The 22,040-nt window shown below is 60.3% G+C and overlaps 2 protein-coding genes across 2 annotated transcripts in view; one reads left to right on the forward strand and one right to left on the reverse strand.

Moving 5' to 3' along the window:
• Positions 1 to 22,040, reverse strand: part of Acacb (acetyl-CoA carboxylase beta) — a 212,411-nt gene that overhangs the window by 60,447 nt on the left and 129,924 nt on the right. The window lies entirely within an intron of this gene.
• On the forward strand, positions 580 to 20,223 carry Foxn4 (forkhead box N4). The gene is made up of 9 exons (XM_058585543.1): positions 580 to 665; positions 13,105 to 13,250; positions 14,745 to 14,869; positions 14,962 to 15,075; positions 15,314 to 15,444; positions 16,007 to 16,103; positions 16,763 to 16,970; positions 17,366 to 17,758; positions 18,574 to 20,223. Exons 1-9 carry the CDS (start codon positions 580 to 582, stop codon positions 18,825 to 18,827), a joined length of 1,554 nt encoding a protein of 517 aa, XP_058441526.1. The 3' UTR covers positions 18,828 to 20,223.

The raw sequence follows: 22,040 nt of genomic DNA on the forward strand, positions 1-22,040 counted from the left end.
GATTTTTCTTTTAAAGGCTGTGTTTGTGTTGCGTTGCGGGGGTGGGGAGAGAGTGGTGGTGGTCCTCAGGACCGGCATGTGGCGTGTCCGAAGGTATTTCCAGGACAGGGACCCTGCAGAATGATTTCCTTTGCAAGAAGGGATTAGACTTCCCCCAGAGAAACACAGTGACACATCAAGCTTCCCCTTTATTTTTATTATTATTATTTTTAATTTTCAAAGTGATCATAACTGATTCGAGGTCAAAAATGGAAGGGAATCAAGTTCTTTGACGACTGTTTTGAGAGTGCCAGGTTTTTCTGAACCTTGACATTTGGATTATAGAGATGTCCCCCTGCCCTTCTCCCAATGAATTTCTAGGAACCTGTAATTTCATCTCCTCGATTCTCTTTGCCTCTAAAATCTTGTAGGATTGCGCTGGGATTGTGACCTGTTTTGTGCAGAAATTCCCTGTTCTGTTGGTGGTTTAGAGCTCTGTCCTTCTGAATCGCAGGGAAATTGTGGGCAGCTGGGTCTCTGCCCTGTCCACGTCAGTCGTTGATGGGAGTGTTGTTTTCTGTTTGTCTTTTCCCCAAGGAGATGATAGAAAGTGACATCTCATCCATAATGTCAGGACTCGTTCGAAACTCTGGGCAAAATCACCACCCTTCGCCGCAGGAATACAGGTGAGGGCTTCAACAGTAACCCACCGGGTATTTTGGAGGACTTCAGGTGTTCTGGGCCGTTTGGGGTTTCTGAAACTGTCGCTTTGGTGCTGTGATTTTGCAGAAGAGCTTGAAGGTATTGACTTCAGAGTTGGTCTCCGAAGGTGTCAGGGCTCATGTCCTAGTGCAATGGGACCCTGAAATGCCTGCAGTTTCTTGTCCCCTCCAAAAGAGGTCCCTCCTGGGTTAGGGACTGTTTGGCCATCCTGGTGACAACAGTGGCTCTTGCTCTCCCTCCAGGGGCCCTAGCAGGGGCTCCAGGAAATGTACCTCCCTCAGAAGCGTTCTGGGGGAAATTGGCTTCTCTCCCTCTGGATGTTGGAAAGTTGTGGTCAGGACTGCTGGGTTCCAAGCCTGGTCCTGTGACTTTCAGCAAGCCCTTTAGCCTCTCGGGGCCTGATTTCCTCATCACGTAAATGACGCTGTTGAATGAGGTGCTCTTAGGGCTCTCCTAGGTCTCCTGGGTCCCACGAGTCAATTACATGGAAACTGAGGCCAGAATAAATTCTTGAGTCAGGATGAAGTAAGTTGAGGGGGTGGACGGAGGTCCTCAGAGCCCTCCCCCTGTACTCTCCTAACCTCAGAGCTGGAAAGACCCGTAGGGATTCAACCAGTCCAGTCGCCTTCTTTAACAGATGAGGAAACTGAGACCCAGAGGAGAGAAGGGGCTTTTTCAAGGTCACACAGCCCCTGGGAGAGAGGAAGAGGAAAAGGAGGGACCTGCCCCTCCCAATCTCCCTTCCTTGAGCCCACAGAGGCCTGACCCGGTTCCCAGGGCCCCAGAACCCAGAGCAAACACCATGTCTGGGGCTGAGGGGGCACAGCCGATACTGAGGAAGAGGGACAGGATCAGGGCTGGCCCGGGAAGAGCAGGCTGTCACCTCGGATCAGCCCTGTTTACCCTGGGGCAGCGTGGCCCTCCTGGGGACTCATGTTGCTGGGGCAGCCAGCAGCCCCCAATTAGAGGGAGGCTGCCTTGTAGGGACCAAATGAGGCCTCCAGTTCAGGCAGATGTCTGCAGAAAGCCTGCTGTGGAGCAGCCGGGGCAGGTGCCCAGAGCCGCTCACCTCAGCCCAGCGCTGGGACGGCCCACTGCCCAGGTGAGGAAGGCCGAAGCTCGGAGAAATGAAGGGGCTTTTCCAGGATCACAAGACTGAGGACCCCTGGGCTTCCTTCCAGTGCTAACGGGGGGTACGGAATTACAGGGGTGGGGGTGTGCCCGGCTCTCCGGCCCCACTCTCCTGATCTGTAAACGGGGGATGGGAATCCTGCCCAGGCCCGTGTGGTCATCACTGCCGTTTCTGTCTGTGCTCCTCGTTCATTGCACCATCCTGGGCAATTTCGCCTTTGAACTTTCATTGGTTTGTGACAGGGGGTAAGCAAAGAGTGCCAGGAGGACTAGATGGGACACTGCTTAGGAAAGTACCCAGCACCCAGCACCCAGCAGGCACTGCGTGGACCTCTGTGCCTCCTAACAAAGCCTGGGAGAGGGCTGTCCTCCCCCAGGGCTGATCCTCCCCCAGGGCTGGCCCTCCCCAGGGCCACAAGAGGTGGCTTCTTATTCTTACCTAGAAGAGCTTCCTGAGCGCCCCAGAGGTGGGGGAGTCAGAGGGTCAGAGAGTTACCAGGATCAGACACGCGCTGCTCCAAGCACAGCTTTGGAACAGGCCTCGTGGCTTCAGTGTCCTCCTCTTTCAAATGGGCACAGTTAGGCACATCCCTCCCCCAGTTGCCAGGAGGACTCAGTCAGTAAAGCAGGCAGAACAAGAGCCACAGAGCCAGGCAGGGGCTGGGGCTCAGCGGTAAAGCGCTTGCCCAGCATGTGGAGGCCAACATAAAAATAAATGCAATAAAGGTCCATTGGCAACAAAAAGAAAGAAACAAACAAACAAGAAGAACCACAAACTAGCTGTCACTGTTACCTGTACCACTTAGTTACATAAAAGAGCCAGGTCTGCAGGTGACAGGTCTGTGCAGGGCCTTTGGGTGGGAAGTTGGGGGGGGGGATCTCTGAATCCACGTTCCCAGGTGCGGCCCCAGGGCTTCCAACAGGCTCGGCCCCATGCTTCTGAGCGTCTCCCCCAAATCAGGGCATACAGACAGCACACTTCCTGGGGCCCGGCAGTGTGCACCCCGCTCACTGGCCAGTGGGCAGAGGCGGGGTCAGGACCAGCAGGGATGAGAAGCAGGCCCGTCCCCCATCAACCCTGGACCTAGGGGTGCCAGGTGCCCCACCGGGCACGGCCTGTCCTTTTCGCAGGGTTTCAGGGTGGTTTTCCAAGGTACCCAGCAGGCAGATAAGCTCGGCCCACACTCGGTGCCGCCTCCGTGTCTCCCATGGGTCACAGCCTGCCCTTCCTGGGCCAGGTCTCAGCATCCATTCCAGCCAGACCCCACACCCCGTCCCATGAGGGCAGCTCTCGAGCACCTATTTGGTGGATGAGGAAACCAAGGCTCAGCCAGTTTAAACACCTTAAGATGAGCTGCAGCAGGCGCGGTGGCACACACCTGTCCTCCCAGCAGCTGCGGAGGCTGAGGCACGAGGATCACGAGTCCAAAGCCAGCCTCAGCAAAAGCAAGGCACAGAGCAACTCAGTGAGGCCCTGTCTCTAAATAAAATAAAAAATAGTGCTGGGGATGGGGCTCAGTGGTGGAGTGCCCCTGGGTTCAATCCCCGGTACCGGCCCCCCACCCCCAAAATCGATGAGGCTTCACAGTGACAGGTCAAGTGGGGACTCGAATCTGAAGCTGCCACACCCTCGGAACACTGTGCCCCCAACCCTGTGTCCTACTGATAAAAGCACAGCAGCTGGTTCAACACAAGTGCTCCATGACCTCATTGCTGTGTGACACCAGGCAAGTCACTGCTCCTCTCTGAGCCTCAGTTTCTTCTTCTGTGAAATAGAACCAGTTCTCCGGTTGTGGGGAGGACCCGCAGCTGCACGGTGCAAGGCATTCGGCTGGCCCCGGGACCCAGCGCTTTCTCACGGGGCGGGGGCTGATTATGCAGTGAGTCCCCGCTTCCAGCCACTCCCATTTTTCTCCCCAAATAATAGCCCTGGAGAAGTTTATGGGCTTCTCACTCGCGGGCTTGTGTCTCCAGAGAATGCTCGGGACCACTCGGGCTGCTGGTCCAGCCGGTCCAGCCCCCATGCAGCCCGGCACAGCAGCCGGCCACGGTCCCCTGGGGCCGGTTTGGCGGTTGGCTGTCCATGGCTGTGCGCAGGGAGGGCGGGGCCAGCAGCTGGGGGCGGAGCCGGTCCCCGGGGAGCCGTCCGCAGTCGGGGCTCAGCGCAGTGGCCGCAGCCCTGGCCCCACTGATACCGAGCAGGGACCAGGGTCTGGGGACAAGTGGGATCTAGGGAGCAACGCTGTGGCAGGCAGCTCCTGCTTCCCGGGGGTGAATAGCGTTTCTTCTTAGCTCAGGTGGAGAGAGGGAGGTCCACCCTGGAGGTGCCTGGCACACAGTAGGTGCTTAGTGACCATCTTCCCAGTAAAACCCTGAGGCAGGTCCCCGCATGACCTGGGTTTCCAGACGTGGACACGGAGGCCCCGAGACGTGACTTGGCCACACGTTTGGGGAGGGACAGAGCTACAGACACCCGTCACCTGCCCTCGACTTTGGAACTTATTCCAGAGTTCCGAGAAGTTCCTCTCGGGGACGGGCACCGAGGCCTGGAGGGACAAGGGGAGGCCTGCTCTGGGATCCTTGAGCCCTCGGCTTCTCAGAGCCTGATCTACTTCCCCACCTCAGTCCCTGCCCTAAGAATCAGGGTGACCTTGGGGAACGTCCTTCCCCTCTCTCATGGGGACCTCCTCACCTGTGAACTGCAGTGCTGGCGCATAGTAGATACTCATTTAATAGGTTTAATAGTCACTGGAGAAATGGAGGCACAGACCAGCATCGCACAAGAAATACCGCCTCCAGGGAAACGCAGAGGTTTCTGAGCCATGAGAAACCTCTTCCAGAGGCCCCCCACCCACTGTATGTGTGTGTGTGGGGGGCGGGGGTCAGGTTCCTATCAGGACGCCCCACCCACCAGTTGTAACCTGCAGGGGAGGGGCCTCTGCCCCGGGAGGGGCCGTCCTGACATCTTTACATCCTCACCCTCAAGGTGGGTAGAACGAGGTCTGAGCCACCCATGGACAAGGAGGTGGGAGCATTCTCGGGGTCCACCCCTCTTTTGGGTTCTTGCAATTTCATCCTCCAGAAACACACGCACACACACACACACACACGCACACACACACGCTCGCACACGCACATGCACGCACACTAGGTCCTAAGCCTGCTATCTGTTCTGAAAAAAACCTATCTGGTTGTGAAAGAGACTGCTGTAAATGAGTGCATGGAACCGCATTCCAGGCAGAGGGAATAGCATGTGCAAAGGCCTTAAGATGGATGAGAATTTAGAATATCTGAGGAACTCAGAGGAGAGCAGGTTTGCTAGAGCGGAGGGAAGGAGTGGGAAGAAGATGGCCAAGGGCCAGACCATAGCAAAGAGGTCAACTTCTACTCTCCTGATGAGTTTTAAAGAAAGTGGCAGGTTCAGAAAATGGCAGATTGCTCTGGCTATTAGGGGTTAAATTCATCCCCTCTGCAAACATTTCTGCAGTGCCCTTCCTGAGCCACTGTACCATGTAAACCATACCTGTGGTTTACCTTGGAATCAACAGACAGGCCCTATTCTCACCTCCAAGTGGCAGATGAAGACAGGGAGGTCCCCAGGTGTTGAGTTACCTGCCCAAGGTCCCTCTCCCTTCAGTGCCCTGCTCTGCTGGTTTATCTTCCACCCCTCAGGCAACGTGACTTAATAATTAAGGACATGGTTCATTCAAGTGACTGGGTTGATTGCCTGGTCAGCACAGGATAGCTGGACTCCAGTGGTTCCTTGCCTCTCCCAGGGCCACCACAGTGTCCTGTGACCAGTGGCTTTATCCCCATGGAGACACATGGCAGCCTGATCCTTTTTAACGAGGCTCGGCCCCTCCTGCCCCTGGCCTGGTTCATTCTGCACAGTTGGAGCAGCCGCGAGAGAAGGGGCCCCAGGTGGGCATGGGCTGTCCGATGTCCAGGTCCTCCACCGATGTGCTGGGGGACTGACACATGTCACCTCATCCCTGGGCCTCGGCCACCCGCCCTGTGAGAGGGGGAGGAGAGGCGGCCACCCCTGGGCATTGGGAGATGGCGGAGGTGCACACGGCAGGGCCAGCAGGCAAGGGGCGCGCCCTGGGCCCGTCCTCCTTGCTCGGGGACACGAGGAGCTTCGTCTGCCAGAGCAGGGCCTGGTGCACAGGAGTGTGGGAAGGGTCAGGGCACAAGGCCCTCGCCTCCTGGGAGGCCTGGACGTCACACCAGGCCCGAGCTCTCGAGAGGGGGCTCCCAGGGGTGAGCACCCCCCTGCATGGTCCCCTGATGTTCACCACGCCTCGTGGGCTGGCCGGGCCGGGTGCCCCCAGAGGAGCCCACTGAGGCCAGGGAGGCGGAGGACCACGGGCAGTCCTCAGGTGCCAGCAGCTGGGGGCAGTTCACACCCAGGCTCCACTGAGCCCCGAAGCCCAGGCCGTGACCACCAGGCTGTCCTGCTGCAGAGGGAGGCCCCACAACCGGGCTCCGGGTGGGAGTGGGCTCAGGACGTGGTGCAGCAGAGGGCCGGGCCTCCTGGGAGACTCGGAAGGGCACCTGGTCCCACTGGGTGGTGCCAGCACACGGTAGGCCCCCAGGGAACAATTAAGGACATGGTTCATTCAAGTGACTGGGTTGATCGCCTGGTCAGCTGACATAGAGCAGGAGTCTAAAGAGGATTTTCCCAGGGGCCCCTCCCTTGGGCACCCCTCGCAATGACCCCTGCAGAGTGTGACCAAAGCCTTCCGTCTCTCCTCAGGCTGTTGCCCATCTTCAGGGTCCCCCACCTGGGTGTCCCCACAGGTCGGGTGTCACAGTGGCAGCCCTTCAGAGACAGGAGTGGCTCACCCCACCCCCACAGTATTTCAGATGGGGAAACCGAGGCCCGAGAGTGGCGGGCAGGACGTGCTGGGGCAGGGTACCTGGGGCTGCTGTGACTCTGGGGTTTTGTTTGTTTGTTGAACCCAGGGGCCCTCGACCCCTGAGCCACACCCCAGCCCTATATTGCATTTTATTTAGTGACAGGGTCTCATGGAGTTGTTTAGGGCCTCACTGTTGCTGAGGCTGGCCTGGAACTTGAGATCCTCCTGCCTCAGCCTCCCGAGCCACTGGGAGGACAGGTGCGCATGCCCAGCGGCTCTGGGTTTGGCCTCACCTTTCCTGTCTCTGAAGGGGGGCGATGGTCCCTCTCAGGACCTTGAATATCATTAAGCTTTGAAACTCAAGAAGAGCTGCTTGGCAGGGTGGGGACAGCGGCTGCTGATGAGCCACGGAATTCACCAGGGGCTCTGGAGTGCCAGGAGGCTCTTTTAATTTTCGTTTGTCCCCCAAAGCTCTGTACTCACTAAGGAGGACTTCCTGGGGGTGCCACGCCCCCCATGTGGTCTGAGAAGTCCACGGTGCTGGGAGCCCCCCCGGGACCCCAAACTAACAGTTTAACCTGCTTTTTCAACAGAAAGCCAGAAGCCACCTCTGCTCTGATACTTTAGGGACTGTGACCACACTCTCAGCAAGTGCCTTAGGGTGGGTGCCATTGTTATTCCCATTTTACCCTTGGGGACACTGAGGCCCAGCACAGGAAGTCCCCTGCCTGGGGTCACTTGGCCTCTCCTGCTCTGCCTCCCCGGACCTGAGTGCTGGTGGGCCTCGAGGGGCCCCCTGCTCTGCTGCTGTGGCTTTACAGCTGGGGAAGCCGCGGCCTGGAGGGGACGGCCCTGGCTTGACCACGATGGTGGAAGTTTGGAGATGTGACCAGGGGACTTCCCTGTAGAGGGTCCCCCCTCATCTTCCATCCACCAGGGGCCTGGTGAGTCCTCCCTGGGCTCCTGCTAAAGGGCTCCTGGAGGTTGAGGTCCCCCTGGGACACAGCTCCGGATGCCACGCAGCCCCAGGGGCCTGTACCCCTCTTGCTGGGGGTGCGGGGGCCGGATCTTTCATCATGAAATATGCTCAACTCAAAATTCCATGAAACCAGCTCCTAATTTCCAAACCTAAATCAAAGGTCCAGTTGTTTCAAGGCAATGTAGAAAGGCCACCGACTTTCCTATTAGGGTTGACAGGAACATTGCTGACCACTGCCGCCTGGGGACAATGGAGATACGCTGGGTCCACACTGGCCACATGTGGCCACTGGGTACTTGAAATGTGGCTGGTGGACCAGGGAACCGAATCTGTCCATTTTACTTTGTTTTATTACATTTAGTTGTAAATAGCCACTCTTCCCTAGCGGATAACCTACTGGAGAGCACAGGGCTAGAATCTTCTGGAATTCAGAGCAGATTTCCTCAAGCAGGGAGAAGGAATGGGGGCTGGGCCTGGGGCAGGGGTGGGGCCTGGACAGGGGTGGAGCCTGGGGCCGGGTGGGGCCTGAGGTAGGGGCGGGGCCTGGTCTAGGGGCGGGGCCTTGCAGGGGTGGGGCTTGGGCAGGGGCGGGGCCTGGCCGCAGCATCCTCATTTGGCTAATGGGACGGTGGTAACACGCACGCCCTGCCCAGTCATGCTCTCGATGGGGTCAAAGGGCCAAGGTCAGGATTATACCTCTAAGTGGCCTTCGATCAGGACAAGACACTCAGAAAGGGTTTGCTCTCTTAAGATGGGCTGCGCAGGGAGCTGGGTATGTTTGCCCAGTGTATAATTATTGGGCGCCCACTGTGTGCACAGCTCTGTGTGAGCCCCTGGGGAGCTCCTGAGACCACCCGCAGTGGCAGAAAAGTGGCCCTCCTCCCTTTGCCTGGCCTCAGGGCTCCTGGGGGGCACAGCACCTCTCTCACCCTGGATGCCAGCCCGGCTCCGAAGGTACAGGCTTGTGGCCAAGTAGGGCTCCCTGGGGCTCAGGGGAAAGGGACGCCTGACAAGGTGACCTTGTTAAGGACCCCTGAGCAAGATGCTGAGAGGTGCAGAGGGGACAGGAAAGGTGTCCACTGGGAGGGAACAGAAGGTGTGGAGCCACAGAGGAAGGTACCCTTGCGCTCATTGCAGGAGGCAGAGTGGCACTGTCCCCTCCCAGGGCCCACAGTGCATCTGCAGACCTGGGGCAGCGTCACACACTGCCCCGGGTTGGAGCACAGGGTCACCAGCCGTTACCCCATTCTGCAGATGAGAAAACCGAGGCTCAGGAAGGTTCAGGATCCTGTCTGATGTCACTAATCAGGAAGGGTGAGGCCAGGACTCCATCACAGTGACAAAGACAGAGACGCTTGCAGAGAGAGAGATGGACACAGAGCACGTGGGAGGGAGTCCGGACAGACGGAGGGGGCACCTGAGGGCCAGAGATGGGGGAGGAAGCAGAGGGGAGGAGTTTGGGCCTTTGAAGTTTGTCCTGCTCAGCTCCCCCGAGGTGGCCTCTGGCAGGCAGGGGGCCTCAGTGACCCAAGGGGAGCAGGGCCTGGTTTTCCACTCAGCCAGAAGCCGGAGAGACAGACCCAGGGAGGGCACAGGAGACTGGGGAGTCCCAGGCTTGTCCTTTCCTTTGGATTGCAAAAGCCCTTTCACTGTCTCGCAGAGGGGACCCCCACTCCGGAGGCTGGTGTAGGGTGTCTGTCTCTGTCCGTCCGTCTGTCTCTCTCTCTCACACACACATATCAGGCAATATCCCCGAGCTCTACACGATGACAGACCAAGTCCCCGAGACACTGCCCCCACCCACGTGCCAGTCCTGGGGGTGAGAAGCACTCGTGCCATCGCTAGGATCGTCACCCACACCCACTTCACATAGGAGAACTGAGGTGGGGACTGAGTGCCTCTTTGAGGGACGACAGCCGGGAGGCCAGAGTGGTTCCTGAGCCTGCAGGTCACTCTCTAAAGAAGACACTGGGAAGGAGTGAGGCTGGGCACTGTGGCCGTCCTTAGGGAGGGAACCGTGGGCCTTGATGAGGGGCACTTGGAGCAGTGGGCGCCAATGTGCAGGGACACTGGGGGCAGGGAATGGGGACAAGATGCCCATTTAGGCCATGGTGCATTTAGCCCTGCTCACCCCGGTCCCCACGATGCTCAGAGGCCTGGCTGAGAGGGGACCTGATGGGGACCCCCACGGTGGACCCTTACAGTGAGCTCTGCAGGAGCCTGGGCACGTGGAGATGGTATCTGGCTCCTCGTGGGACAGAGGGAGGAACAGACCCTCTGGGAAGCCCGAGGCGGTGGGGAGGGCTGGGGCCTGCACCCCTGGGAAGGGAGGGTGGGGCAGGAAGCCACACATTGAGTGCACTGGCCAAGCCACCCTCCCGGGAGGGAGGCATGAGGACCCCAGCCCATGCCCCAGGTCATGCTCGGGGTGGCAAGGACTCTATCCCAGACATGCCCAGCCAAAGCCAGCACTTGGCCCCAGCCTTGGCCACACCCCTTCGAGGCTGTCCTCCCCCCAGAACATAGCTGGGAACCCCAAGGTGGAGATCCGGGGCTGAGCTGGGCCGGACCCCCCATTTCCACCAACCCCAGGAGATGCTGTTTGGCACAGCTCTGCCCTGGGACCCGGTCACCCTCTGCCTGCAGTGCCACAGGAACAACCCGGGGTCGGCACAGAAGGACCGGGTTCGAGCCCTGGCTGCCTTTCTTACCAGCCAATGGATTTTGCTCCGTCTGGCCTCAGTTTCCCCATCTGTAAAATAGCCCGGGCTTCTGCAGGGCCCCAGGATGCAGATAGACGTGAAGGTCCTGGCCAAGCCCCCAGGGCAGGTTACATGGGGTCAGCCTGACTCAACCGGCCGAGCAGGCACCTAAGTGGCACCACAGTGGGTGAGACACAGGTGACGTGGGACTCAGGAGCAATCCTCCCCAGGTAGACGAGGTGCCATCAGGTGACATTAAGAGGGTGGCAGGCAGCTGAAGTCTGGGAACGCAAAGGGCTGGAGGTGAGACCGCAGGTGGGCGAGGCAGGCTGCTGCTCCTGCCGGGGTCCCAGATGGCAGGGAAGAAAATGAGGACATTCAGAGAGCATCACTCCCTCAGCCTCGCCCATGCTCAGCCTCGCCTGCTGCCTCCTCCAGGCTGAGCACTAAGTGACTCTAGTGGTCTCAGTTTCTCCTCATGTAGAATAGGGGGGCTTATAACCCCTGGTGTCCAGAACGTGCTCAATAAATAGCGATGGCGGCGGGGGCGGGTGTCTATATGACCCCAGGTTCCCTTGGGAACCTGATTAATGCTCATCGTCAAATTAATGTTGGTATTAATATTAACAGCAGCCCAATAATGCTCATGCCACCCCTGCTGTGGGCCACACACTCAATCCTCATGGTATCCTATGAGACAGGAACAAGGATTCTCCACATTTCACAGATGACAAATGGGCTCAGAGAGGTTAAGCCAGTTTAAGGAAGTGGCACACACGGTGGCGTCTGGTCAGGGCTGAGTGCCACCGTGTCACAGTGCAGAAAAATGCCATCATAACGCCTGGTGCTCAGTGAGCCACGTGGACAGGATTGTGGGGTCACCAGGGAGCCACATTCCCAGTTGGGGTGCCAACGGGCTCAGAGAGGTTAAGCCAGTTTCAAGGAAGCCCGGAGTAGAATCCAGAGGCTGAGTTACTAACTACCACATATATGGCCTGTTGGCTTCACCCACTGCCAGAGAGTCTGCTCCCTGTTGGTGTCTAGGAACCCCCTGCCAACCACTCAGAGAGCTTTATGAGGTCCCCATCTTGCCATCAGAGGTCCCCTCTTCTCCTCTCCAGTACTAAGAGCAGCGAGGGCAATGGGGAGCTACAGCAGGTTGTAGAGGGGTGGGCTCGGCCACACTGGGAGGCTGGCTGGCCGGGGGCCAGGAGGGAGGGTGGGTGTGGCCAGTCGCCTCCTACAGCAGGCAGCGCAGCGGGCCCAGCCCCTCCACCTCTCCCCGTGGTCTCCGAGGACCGGGGGGACAGATGGCATTGCCCAGGACTGGGCCATGGCTGTCACTCAGTCCGATGAGTTACCAGCAGGCTGAAGGGTCGGCTGCCGGGGGGCCTCCGAGACAATAGCATGGAGACCCCAGGACAATGGGGGCCACGTGCCACAGGGCAACAGTCGTTTGTCACACAATGGGCCACCGGGGGACAGCAGCCGGGCCAACTGCTGCCCTGACACAGGCCAGCTGAGTTTTCAAACCGCTTCCGGGCTGTGTTTTCCTATGAGGCAGCCAATCGCGGGGGCAGCGGGCGGTCACCTGATGCCAGCTCCGTGGGCCGAGGGCCCAGGTCCTGTGACAACTGAGAAGCGGTGTCCATGGCAACTCTGATTGTGGCCCCAAAACACAAGGGAAGGGGGGGAGCCGGAGAGGGCGCCAGCCGGAGGCCCCGCCACCGGGTACCCCAGGAAACCGGGGCTGTGCTGCCACCTGGCCCCGCCCGCCGCACCCTGGGGCCCGACACGGGGCCTTTGAAACTTGGAGCCGAGAATTGGGACCGTGAGCTCCTTGAGCACAAAAGAGACCGCCCCTGGCCGTGTGGGTGGCACACACGGTGGCGTCTGGTCGAGGCTGAGTGCCACCGTGTCACAGTACAGAAAAATGCCATCCTAACGCCTGGTGCTCAGTGAGCCATGTGGACAGGATTGTGGGGTCACCAGGGAGCCACATTCCCAGCTGGGGTGCCCGCCTGCTTCCTTCCGGGGAAAGCCAGGTTGAGGGGTGGCGGGCAGGTCCCAGCCCCACCAGGTCCTGTGGAGCCTGGAGCAAGTGACTCAGTGCTCCCACTTGGTGTCCCCATCTGTCACATGGGAGCACAGCCTGAGTCTCCCTTGTCCAAAACATTTGGGACCAGAGTATTTCAGATTCTGGATTTTTTTTTTTTTGATTTTTGGAATGTGAGCCTCCACACGATGAGGTTCTTGGGGGGGGGACCCCAGTCACACACGGGTCACGGTGACCTTCCTCGATGCCATCAGCGCACCTGCCTTTGACCCCACCAGTGAACTGAGGGCTGGAGTTTTGCATCCGCGTGTCCCAAAGGTGCCACTCGGGACTCTGGACTCTCAGAATTCCAATTTGTGTCTTGGGGACACCCAGCTGGTCTTAATAATGACCCGCCCTGGGCGTCACAGAGTTTCACACCCAGGGAGGCAACCAAATTGGCCCACCGATGTCACTCCTCGGGGACTAGGTGCTGGCAGGGGGTCCAGCGGGCGGATGGAGCAGGGACAGCAATGTGGCTTCCAGATGGGGTCCCGGGCCAGGGTCCCATGCCAGCCCCAAGGAAGCACAGGCTGCACGGGAATGGCTTGGGGACGGGGGCTGAGGGGCCTCCAGAGGTGGCCCCAGGCACTGGCCACGGCTCCCCTCCCGCCCGAGCTCCCCTCCTCCCCGCAGGCTCCTGCCTTCCGCCAATGACGAGGACCTCCCCGGGGACCTGCAGTCACTCTCGTGGCTCACGGCTGTGGACGTGCCTCGGCTGCAGCAGATGGCGAGTGGCCGCATGGACCTGGGTGGCCCCAGTGTGCCACATCCACACCCAGGTAGGCTCCAGGGGGGACAAGGCAAGGTGGCAGAGGGGAGGGGGCTCCCTGCCCCACTGTGTGGCCACGGACAAGTCCGTCCGCCTCTCTGGGCTGAGTCCATCTCCCTCAGAGGGAAGATTCACCGTTTACCTGCCGAGTGCCAGGCCCAGGGTGAGCTGAGGTTCTCACCTGTCGCTCGCTCCCTGAATGACAGGTCATCTTCCCAAACTAATGCAGCCGACAACCTATTTTTGCAAACACTAAAAATGGCTTTATGTTTCTGTGTCCAAAAACAAAGAAGACAGAGACCAGATGGCTGGCAGAGCCTAAAATATTTGCTGTCCAGTCCTTACAAGAACTTTGCCGCCCCAATGTTCTAGAAGATTCCAAGGGAATCCTGTCACACCATTAGGTACTCCATACGTGACAGCTAATGGCAATTACAGCAAATGAATCCAATGCTTTAAAGACACAGTGGTCAAAAGCAGCTGCCACGGGACATGGAAAATACCCAGAGTGGCAGAGTCAGCATCTGGGATCCTTTCTTTCATGGAGGAAATTATTCTCGATTAAAACATGTACATCTGGGTCTGCAAGCTTTCTCTGTGAAGGGTCCAGAAATATGTATTTTAGACCTTGTTGGTCACAGTCTCTATCAAAACTACTGGACTCTGCCATGTACCCCAAATCAGCCATGGATGGTATCTGAACGGACAGGTGGGGCCGTGTGTTAATAAAACTTTATTTACACACCAGCCTGTGGGCCGCATTTGGCCTGCTGATTAGGGTCCGTTTCCTAATCCTCATGTAGGGCCCCAGGGGACAATGGTGTGCTTTTGGGCAAGTGCTTTCCTCTCCGATCTGTTTCTTCACCTACAGTGACAATGTTCTAGAACAGCCCCCAGGGCTAGCTCCATCTTGGAAGTCAGCTGTGCTTGATTAGAGGTGGCTGCCCCAAGTCAGGCTGCTGCAGTGAGGATCGGAGATGGATTAGCAATGTCTGCCCCGGGGCCCAGCTCCAGGGTGGGGGGAGGATCTACCTGTGCTGTTCCTGAGCTAACCCTTGGCAGAAGAGCAGGGCTTGGCAAAGGGAGGAAAGGCAAGAAGATCTGGATCTCAACCTAGAGGTCCCGGGTGCCATGGGATGAACAAGAAATTGGTGTCCGAGTTTAAGGAGAGTATTAGAGCCTCCTCATCATTGTTATTTACTGTTGACTTACACTCACTGGTAAATATTATCTCATTTAACCCCCACAACAACTTTATAGGTAGTAACAGGTAACACCAGGGGCTCAAGTACAAATAGGGAAACTGAGGCTGGCCCAAGGTTACACAGCTGGCGGGAACCCCACTTTTCACCACTACGCCCCAGCAAAGTGATTTGCCAAGCATCTATCATGTGCCCAGTCCTGAGGGTGAGGGATGGCTCTGTCCTTGGGGACACCCAGGGACTGGGCCGTCCTGGCCACCATTCCTCCAGCACGGGGCTTTCTCTCTGCTTGCCTCCTACAGGAGCCTTGGCTGGGGCAGCCGATCTGCACGTGGGAGCCACCCCAGGCCCCCTGCTCCACGGTCCACCAGGCATGGAGCCCCGAGGCATGCTGGGCCTGGGCCCCCTGTCCAGCCACGGAGCCAGTGTAAGTGGCGAGTGTGGGTCGGCGAGTGCGAGGGCTGCCCCCGGGCTGCCCGGCCCACCTTGACCCTCTGTCTTCTCCTCTCCTGGCCCCAGCAGATGAGCCAGTTCCCCGTGGGGGGCCAGCCACCCTCTGGCCTGCAGGACCCCTCGCAGCTGTACTCACCGGGGACCCAGCCACAGTTCCCGCTCCCCCCGGGAGCCCAGCAGGTAGCCCTGGACCCAGAGGCAGAGGACCCTGCCTCCGGCCAGCCAGGGACCTCCCTGAGCCTCAGTTGACTCACCAGGCACGTGGGGATAACTGTCCCCACCACGACCGCGTGGCCCCTGGGAACTCCCGTGGGGGGAGACCCGTGGTTTCTGCGGTTACGAGCCCAGGGACGGGTGGGCGGGCCTCATGTGGACGCTGCACCTTCTCATCCCCCCTCTCTCTCTCTGCTGCGGGAAGTGCCTTCCTGTGGGCCTCTACGGCCCCCCGTTGGGGGCACGGCCCTCGTACCCCCAGGCCCACATGGCAGTGCATGCACCGCAGGAGCAGCTGCACCCCAAGCACTACCCCAAGCCCATCTACTCCTACAGGTGAGGCCCGGGTGGCACCGGTGGAGAGGGATGAGGGCTGCCCTCGGGACATCTCAGACAGCCGGACACAGAGGCCCAGACTGCCAAGGGGGAGGTTTGGAGGATCAGGGACCCCCCATGTGGAATCTGTTCTCAGGAATGACCACAGATGGTCAGTCAAGCCCCGGGGTTGAGAACCCACGGACACTCCATCACTCCTAGGCTGTGTGACCTTGGGAAAGTAGCATTGCCTCTCTGAACCTAGGTGTCCTCAAATGCAGAAAGTTATCCGAATACTAGGTGTTGGTGAGGGCGGGGGGAGCACCTAGGTAAAGGGTGGAGGCCCACAGACATTAGTTATGGAGACAGGGAGGGTAAAGGTTGTCCAAGTTCCTTAGGTCAATACCAATGGCTAAACCCAGGGTCAAGGAGAAGGACATGGGGTGGCAAAGAGACTGAGCCATGAAAAGGGCTAACATTGAGTGTGCAGGGGCTGGTCAAGCAGGGGAGGCTTCCTGGCGGAGGGGACCTGGGGCTGTTGGCCTGGGAGCCCTCATGCCCTCATGCCCATGTCCTGGCCCAGCTGTCTGATCGCCATGGCCCTCAAGAGCAGCAAGACGGGCAGCCTGCCGGTGAGCGAGATCTACAGCTTCATGAAGGAGCACTTCCCCTACTTCAAGGTGAGGGTTCCAACCAGGGAAGGGGACAGGAGCCACCCCAGCCTCCCCCTGTCACCACCAAATCCAGGGCCAGCTCTAGATCAAACCGGGCCATGGTCTTGGGCCCCCTGGGTCTGTGTACCCGGCCGTGGGGACACATGCACACAGACCCACCCAGAAGCATTTTAAAAGGGAAGGGGGCATTTGAACTGGGCTCTGATGGATGAAGAGGAGTCCGCCTACCTCTCAGGAAGGAGAGGGTAGAGGTGGAGGTCCCAGCCTCCATATTCAGCACGACTCCTTAAAACATAACGTGCAAAACACAGACCAGGCAAGAGCCTTCACCTCTGTGAACCTCAGTATCTTCATCTACTGACTAGCCATTGGCTACCACCGTTCATGATGGAGAGAAAGACAGGAAGCCACGGCAGCCCTGGGCTGTGGCCTCACGTCCTCTCTGTCAGCCGGGCTCCGCTGTGGCTCCCCCTTCCCCGGGGCAGGAGCTCTCCTCTCGCCGCAGTCCCCACCACTCCCTCTCGCCTCCCCACCTGGATGCTGAGCATCGAGTGCTGTCCTGTTGCCTCGGCTGCTGCCACATCCCCGGGGGACCTGAGTCTGTGACCACCAGGGGAGGCAGGGGGCCACAGGGAGGTCCCCCGAGTGCCCACATCTCCCCGCAGACGGCTCCGGACGGTTGGAAGAACTCGGTGCGGCACAACCTGTCCCTGAACAAGTGTTTCGAGAAGGTGGAGAACAAGATGAGCGGCTCCTCCCGCAAGGGCTGCCTGTGGGCGCTGAACCTGGCCCGCATCGACAAGATGGAGGAGGAGATGTACAAGTGGAAGAGGAAAGACCTGGCCGCCATCCACCGGAGCATGGCCAACCCTGGTGAGCCCCGACGGCCCTGTCCTGGCCAGGAGTGGTCTTCGCAAACCTTTCAGCCTCCTGGCCTCACCCTCCCGGCCTCTCCCCCCAGTGCAGGGCGGTATGAGCTTTGAGTGCAGTCCTAGGGCAACAGGCCTGTGCTGAAAGGAGATGTCATTACTAGATGGCACCTCTCACTCCTCGGTGGCACTGCTCTGTTGTGAGTGTCATTACAGCTCCACAACCACCCTGTGTGTCGCATGGGATGCCATCGCACAGATGAGGAGTCAGAGGTTCAGAGAGTCCCAGAGACTGGCTAAGCCCCCTCAGCGGGTAGCACGGGGACCTGGCTCCAGGCCTGGGCTGGGGGCTGGTCCCTGCAGGGTGGGCTCAGAGTCATGGCTCCCTCCTGTTTGCAGAGGAGCTGGACAAGCTGATCTCGGACCGGCCGGAGAGCTGCCGGCGACCCGGCAAAGCAGGGGAGCCCGAGACCCCCGTGCTGACTCACGCTACCTCGGTGGCTGTGGCCCACAGCTGCCTGGCCATCTCCCAGCTCCCCCCGCAGCCCCTGATGACCCTGTCCCTGCAGGCCGTCCCCCTGCACCACCAGGTCCAGCCCCAGGCCCACCTGGCCCCCGACTCCCCGGCTCCGGCCCAGACCCCACCCTTGCACGCCCTGCCCGACCCCAGCCCCGGCCCCCTCCCACAGCCCGCCATGGGCAGGACCCCCGTGGACTTCGTCAACATCAGCACCGACATGAACCCCGAGGTGGACGCCCTGGACCCCAGCATCATGGACTTTGCCCTGCAGGGTGAGGCCCGGGGAGTGGGGGGACGGTGGGGGCGGGGCTGGGGACAGCAGGACAAGGCGAGCCGGGCTGTGCTCTGGGTTGCCATGGCGACCACCCACTACCCGCACATGAAGCAGTTAGTGGGCACCTACTGTTTGGCAGGCCCTGGACCATGCACTTCACGGGCTTCACCCTGCACCCCCTCTAGTGGCCCTCCCAGGTCACCGCCAGTTCCTGACCCCATTCTGCCCCTTGAGGGAGCAAGGAGAAGTAAACTCACTGGCCCAAGCTCGTCCCGCGGCCAGGTCCGTCGGACCCCAGAACAACCGTCAGTAACTGCCCACCTTGCTGTGTCCACCCCAGGGCAGGTCACACTGACCACTGCCAGCCACGGGGTCCCCCCAATAAATGGGCTACGGATAAAGAAAGAGCAGACGGGGGACCGCAGGCTGCCGAGGCTCCTGTCCATCCAGATTCCCGGAGGCGGGCACCTGCCTGTGTGGCCGTGGGCTCAGACACCTGTGCCCTTGTCCTGGACAGGGCACGGTTCTGCTGCTGAAGAAAAGGGGACACATGGTTTTATCTTCCTGGCTTTGACCATGGCCCCTTTACCCCTGGCCACAGCCTCAGAAGTCGGTTTTCTGGTCACCTCCATTTTACTCTGAGGCTCAGAGACAGAAGTGACTTTCCCAAAGACACACAGCAGGAAGAGGGTTTCCCAGCACATGACCCTGCACACACGCCCAGCCTGGCCCCTTCCCTAAGACAGACAGGGACTGCAACTCGGGCCTGGGGGACGGGAAGCCAGCTCAGCCCTGCGCTTTTGTCTTTGGAAGGAAACCTGTGGGACGAGATGAAGGACGAGGGCTTCAGCCTGGACGCGCTGGGGGCTTTCGCCGACTCCCCGCTCGGCTGTGACCTGGGGGCCTCCGGCCTGACCCCTGTCTCTGGTGGCAACGACCAGTCCTTCCCTGACGTGCAGGTGACGGGTCTCTACACCGCCTACGCCACCCCGGACAGCGTGGCCTCGTCGACGGCCGCCTCCCAGTACCTGGGTGGCCCTGGGAACAAGCCCATAGCTCTGCTCTGAGCCGACGGACGGCCTCAGTGGCCCTCCAGCCCTCAGCAGCTGGCTCGGGCAGGGGACCGCGTGGACCGGGGTGTCCCAGAGACAGGCCCCTCGCCTCCCACGGGCCTCTCCAGAGCTTTCGACCAGGCTGCTGGCCGGTGGGGAAGCAGTTCCTGCCTGTCCTGCCCTCCGCTGGAAGTTCCTGGGGCCGAGGAGAGTGGACACGCAGCCTGGCCTCCCCTGCTCCTCCGGGGCCTGACAAGGCCTGGCCTCGTTGAACACCCTCCTGGTGAGGGCCCCTCGGTGACCGGCAGCCTGCTTTGGGACACACCAGTGCACCAGGGCCACACTCAGGCCTTCACCTGCTGTGGTCACAAGAAGGCCCAGCAGCTCAGAGCCTCAGCCTCAGCCTCAGCCTGGGGAGGCCGGAGGCCAGGAGGGGCCTGGGAGCTCAGAACGTCTCTGGGATGAAGCAGCCTGAACTCTGGGGGGCTGCACCCACTTCCCCCCGAGCAGGCCAACGCTCCACAGAGAGCCTCCTGGGCCGTGGGGCACTGGACCCTGAGTAGGTTTATTTATATTTATTGTGGCCTCCTCCACCTCAGCAAACCCAGCCCCAGGCCTCCGGGATGAGACTCCTCCATCCCTCCCGGGTCCCGGCAACCCCAGCTCCTAAGTGACCAGAGAGTCACATCTAACTGGCTTGTCCTCCCTCGGCAGCCGCGGGCTTCTTTTCAGGACAAACAAGCACTTTTGATACTGTGAGGCACCTGGTTTGAACAGTAGGTGGGCACCTAAGAGGAGAGGTGCCATGGTTTGGGGGCCTGGGGACTTGTTAGGACCAATGGAGCTGAGAATGGGCGGATGGAGCAGGGAGCTCTGTGCACGGGGCTAAGACCCCCATTGGAGAGACAGACAGCTGTCCCCAGGGGGAAGTGTGGCCCGGGCAGCCAGTGCCACCGAGAGCACAAATCGTCACCTGCCCAGTTCTTTGTCCCCGGGGCGTTTCTTTTCCTCATTGTCAATGACTGATTCTCCACGTGGCAGGCTCTGAGGGCAGCAGGGTTAGCAGGGGTTTGGGGACAGCTCTGCCAACTGCGGCCAAAACCGCGGCAGTGGCAGGGACCCCCCCCACCCTCGGTGTTTAGATGCCACATCCCGGAGCTCCCAAGCCCTAGGGCCAGAACGTTCTGACTCGCCCCCAGTCAGCCAGCCGTCCCGGGGTTTGCCAGTCACTCCTGACTTAAGGGCCGCTGTAAATCCTCTCTAGTTCTGGAACTTTCTGCCAAGCCTCGCCAGCGTGAGGCAGCCCAGTGCCGCCCCCCTGACTGGCCCACTCAGCGGCTGCGGGTGTCCCTAAGTTGAGATGTTTAAACTGTCACTGATGAAGGCCCAGGGCGGGGGCAGCGCGGGGACTCTGTAGCGATGGTGTCGAGGACCTGTCTTCTGTCAATAAAGGCTGAGCGGCAGCTCTGTGGCTCTGGGGGAGGAGGACGGGGACATGACGTACCCGGGAGGTGTGGTCACCCCCCTCAGCACAGCCTGCGTTCCCCGCCCCCTCCCTGCCCTCGACACGGATCGTGGACGCCAATCCCCAAAGCAGAGGTTCAGGCGTTCAGATGTGGTGGGTGGGAATGAGGGTGATCCCGTTGGTGGACAGCAGGGGACAGAGCTCAGCCGCGCTCTCCCAGCTGCCCCCTGAGCGTGCGCCTGGGTTGGGGCAGATGTGCCAGGGGAAGCAGACGGCAGCCCAGCTGGGTAGGTGGCCCTGTGCTGGGCCGGCACAGTGAGCTCGTCCACTCTTGGTGCCCCTGGGGGGACTGATCAGCTATGGCACCCACTCTGGAGATGACCACCGAGGCTCAAAGGAGCCCACCCAGTGACTTTCCACCCGAGATGACAGCCAGGGCTGCCCTGATTCAGACCCACCCAGGAGGTGGCCTGTGGCCGCACTGGGGCAAGATTCCTCCCCCAGGCAGGTGACGATTCTCAAGTAGGGAAGCCCAGGGGACCATGGGCCATGGGCAGAGTTGAGAAGCACTGGACAGGGCACCACTGCAGTGGACACGGGGCAGGTGGCAGGGAGCGGGCACCTGTGGTGGCCCTGGGCTGTGTGAAGTCCAACACCTGGACTCCAGCCCAACAGGAGATCTCAGCCCCAGCAGCTGGTTAAGGTGGGGACCGAGTGACCAGGCCATTTTGGTCACAGCTAGTGAGTGTCACCCCAGGGGCTCTGCAGGGGCTGAGGGCAGGCGTGCGCCCCCACTCCTGGGTGCTAGGCCCAGGGGACAGCGCCTGAGCCCTGGGGCACCCGTGGAAGCCGGGAGGAGCCCAGCTGCAGTCTGGCCTCAGTTTCTCCCTGCGGGTGGGGGTGGGGGTCGGGGGCCGAGGCTGGTTTGAGTCCAGGCAAGAATGTCCAGGTCACAGGGCGCAGGCTCTGTGCGGGGCCATGGTGACACCGGCACCAGGAGGAGGCACGGAGGAGAGGACAGGGCTCAGCTGAGCAAGGTTCTGAGGAGCTGGTGGGGAACCTAGAAGCACGTGGGGTCCCAGGGCCGCGGCTCCGCTGCCCTGTCCATAACCAAGTCCGTGCCAGCAGCCGGACAGCAGCAGCCACCGGGACGGGCTCAGGCACAGTGGGTCCCATCTGCCCCTCCTCCTGCCACAGGGTAAAGTGCTGCTGTCCTGTGACAGGCAGGTACTGTCCCCTCCACCAGCACCGACCACATCCTAAGCCCTGTGACCTGCACGTGTCACGTGACGTGGTCAGGGGCACCAAGGGTACAGACGGGACCCCTGTCCTCCTCAGCTGGCCTCACGTAGGGAGATGGCCCTGGATCCTCCAGCTGGGCTCAAGAGGGAGGCAAGAGTCAAGGCTGGATGTGACGCGCTGCCCTGTGGCCTCTGCGACCGGAAGAGGGCAGGAAGGCCACCGTGCCCTGGAGCCCAGACGCAGGCCCTCCCGGCACCCCGACAAGCGCCTTCCCGGGACCACACTGGCTGTCCAGTGTGGGCCTCAGACGGCAGCAGGGGGAGCTTGTCGAAGATGGGAGGTGACACCAGGCTGGACGTGTGGATGGGACTTCCTCTGGTGAGGACGGAGGTGACCACTTCCTGCCTCTGGAGTCTCAGCCCTCCAAGGTCAGGGGCAGCAGGACAAGACCAGCAAGTGCTGATCCACGGGCAGCTTCAGTGGCAGCCTAAGGCATGGGGGCCAGGCCTTGCGCCCTTTGC

The sequence above is a fragment of the Marmota monax genome, unplaced genomic scaffold (assembly GCF_021218885.2).
Source record: "Marmota monax isolate L192 unplaced genomic scaffold, Marmota_monax_Labrador192_F-V1.1 WCK01_AAM20220418_F8-fsc00269, whole genome shotgun sequence".
NCBI classification, from domain to species: domain Eukaryota; kingdom Metazoa; phylum Chordata; class Mammalia; order Rodentia; family Sciuridae; genus Marmota; species Marmota monax.

Coding starts and splice junctions, on each gene's coding strand:
- Foxn4 (XM_058585543.1), top strand. CDS start 580: ATGATAGAAAGTGACATCTCATCCATAATGTCAGGACTCGTTCGAAAC. Junction 15,445..16,006: donor AAGCCCATCTACTCCTACAG/GTGAGGCCCGGG, acceptor GTCCTGGCCCAG/CTGTCTGATCGCCATGGCCC. Junction 16,104..16,762: donor AGCACTTCCCCTACTTCAAG/GTGAGGGTTCCA, acceptor ATCTCCCCGCAG/ACGGCTCCGGACGGTTGGAA.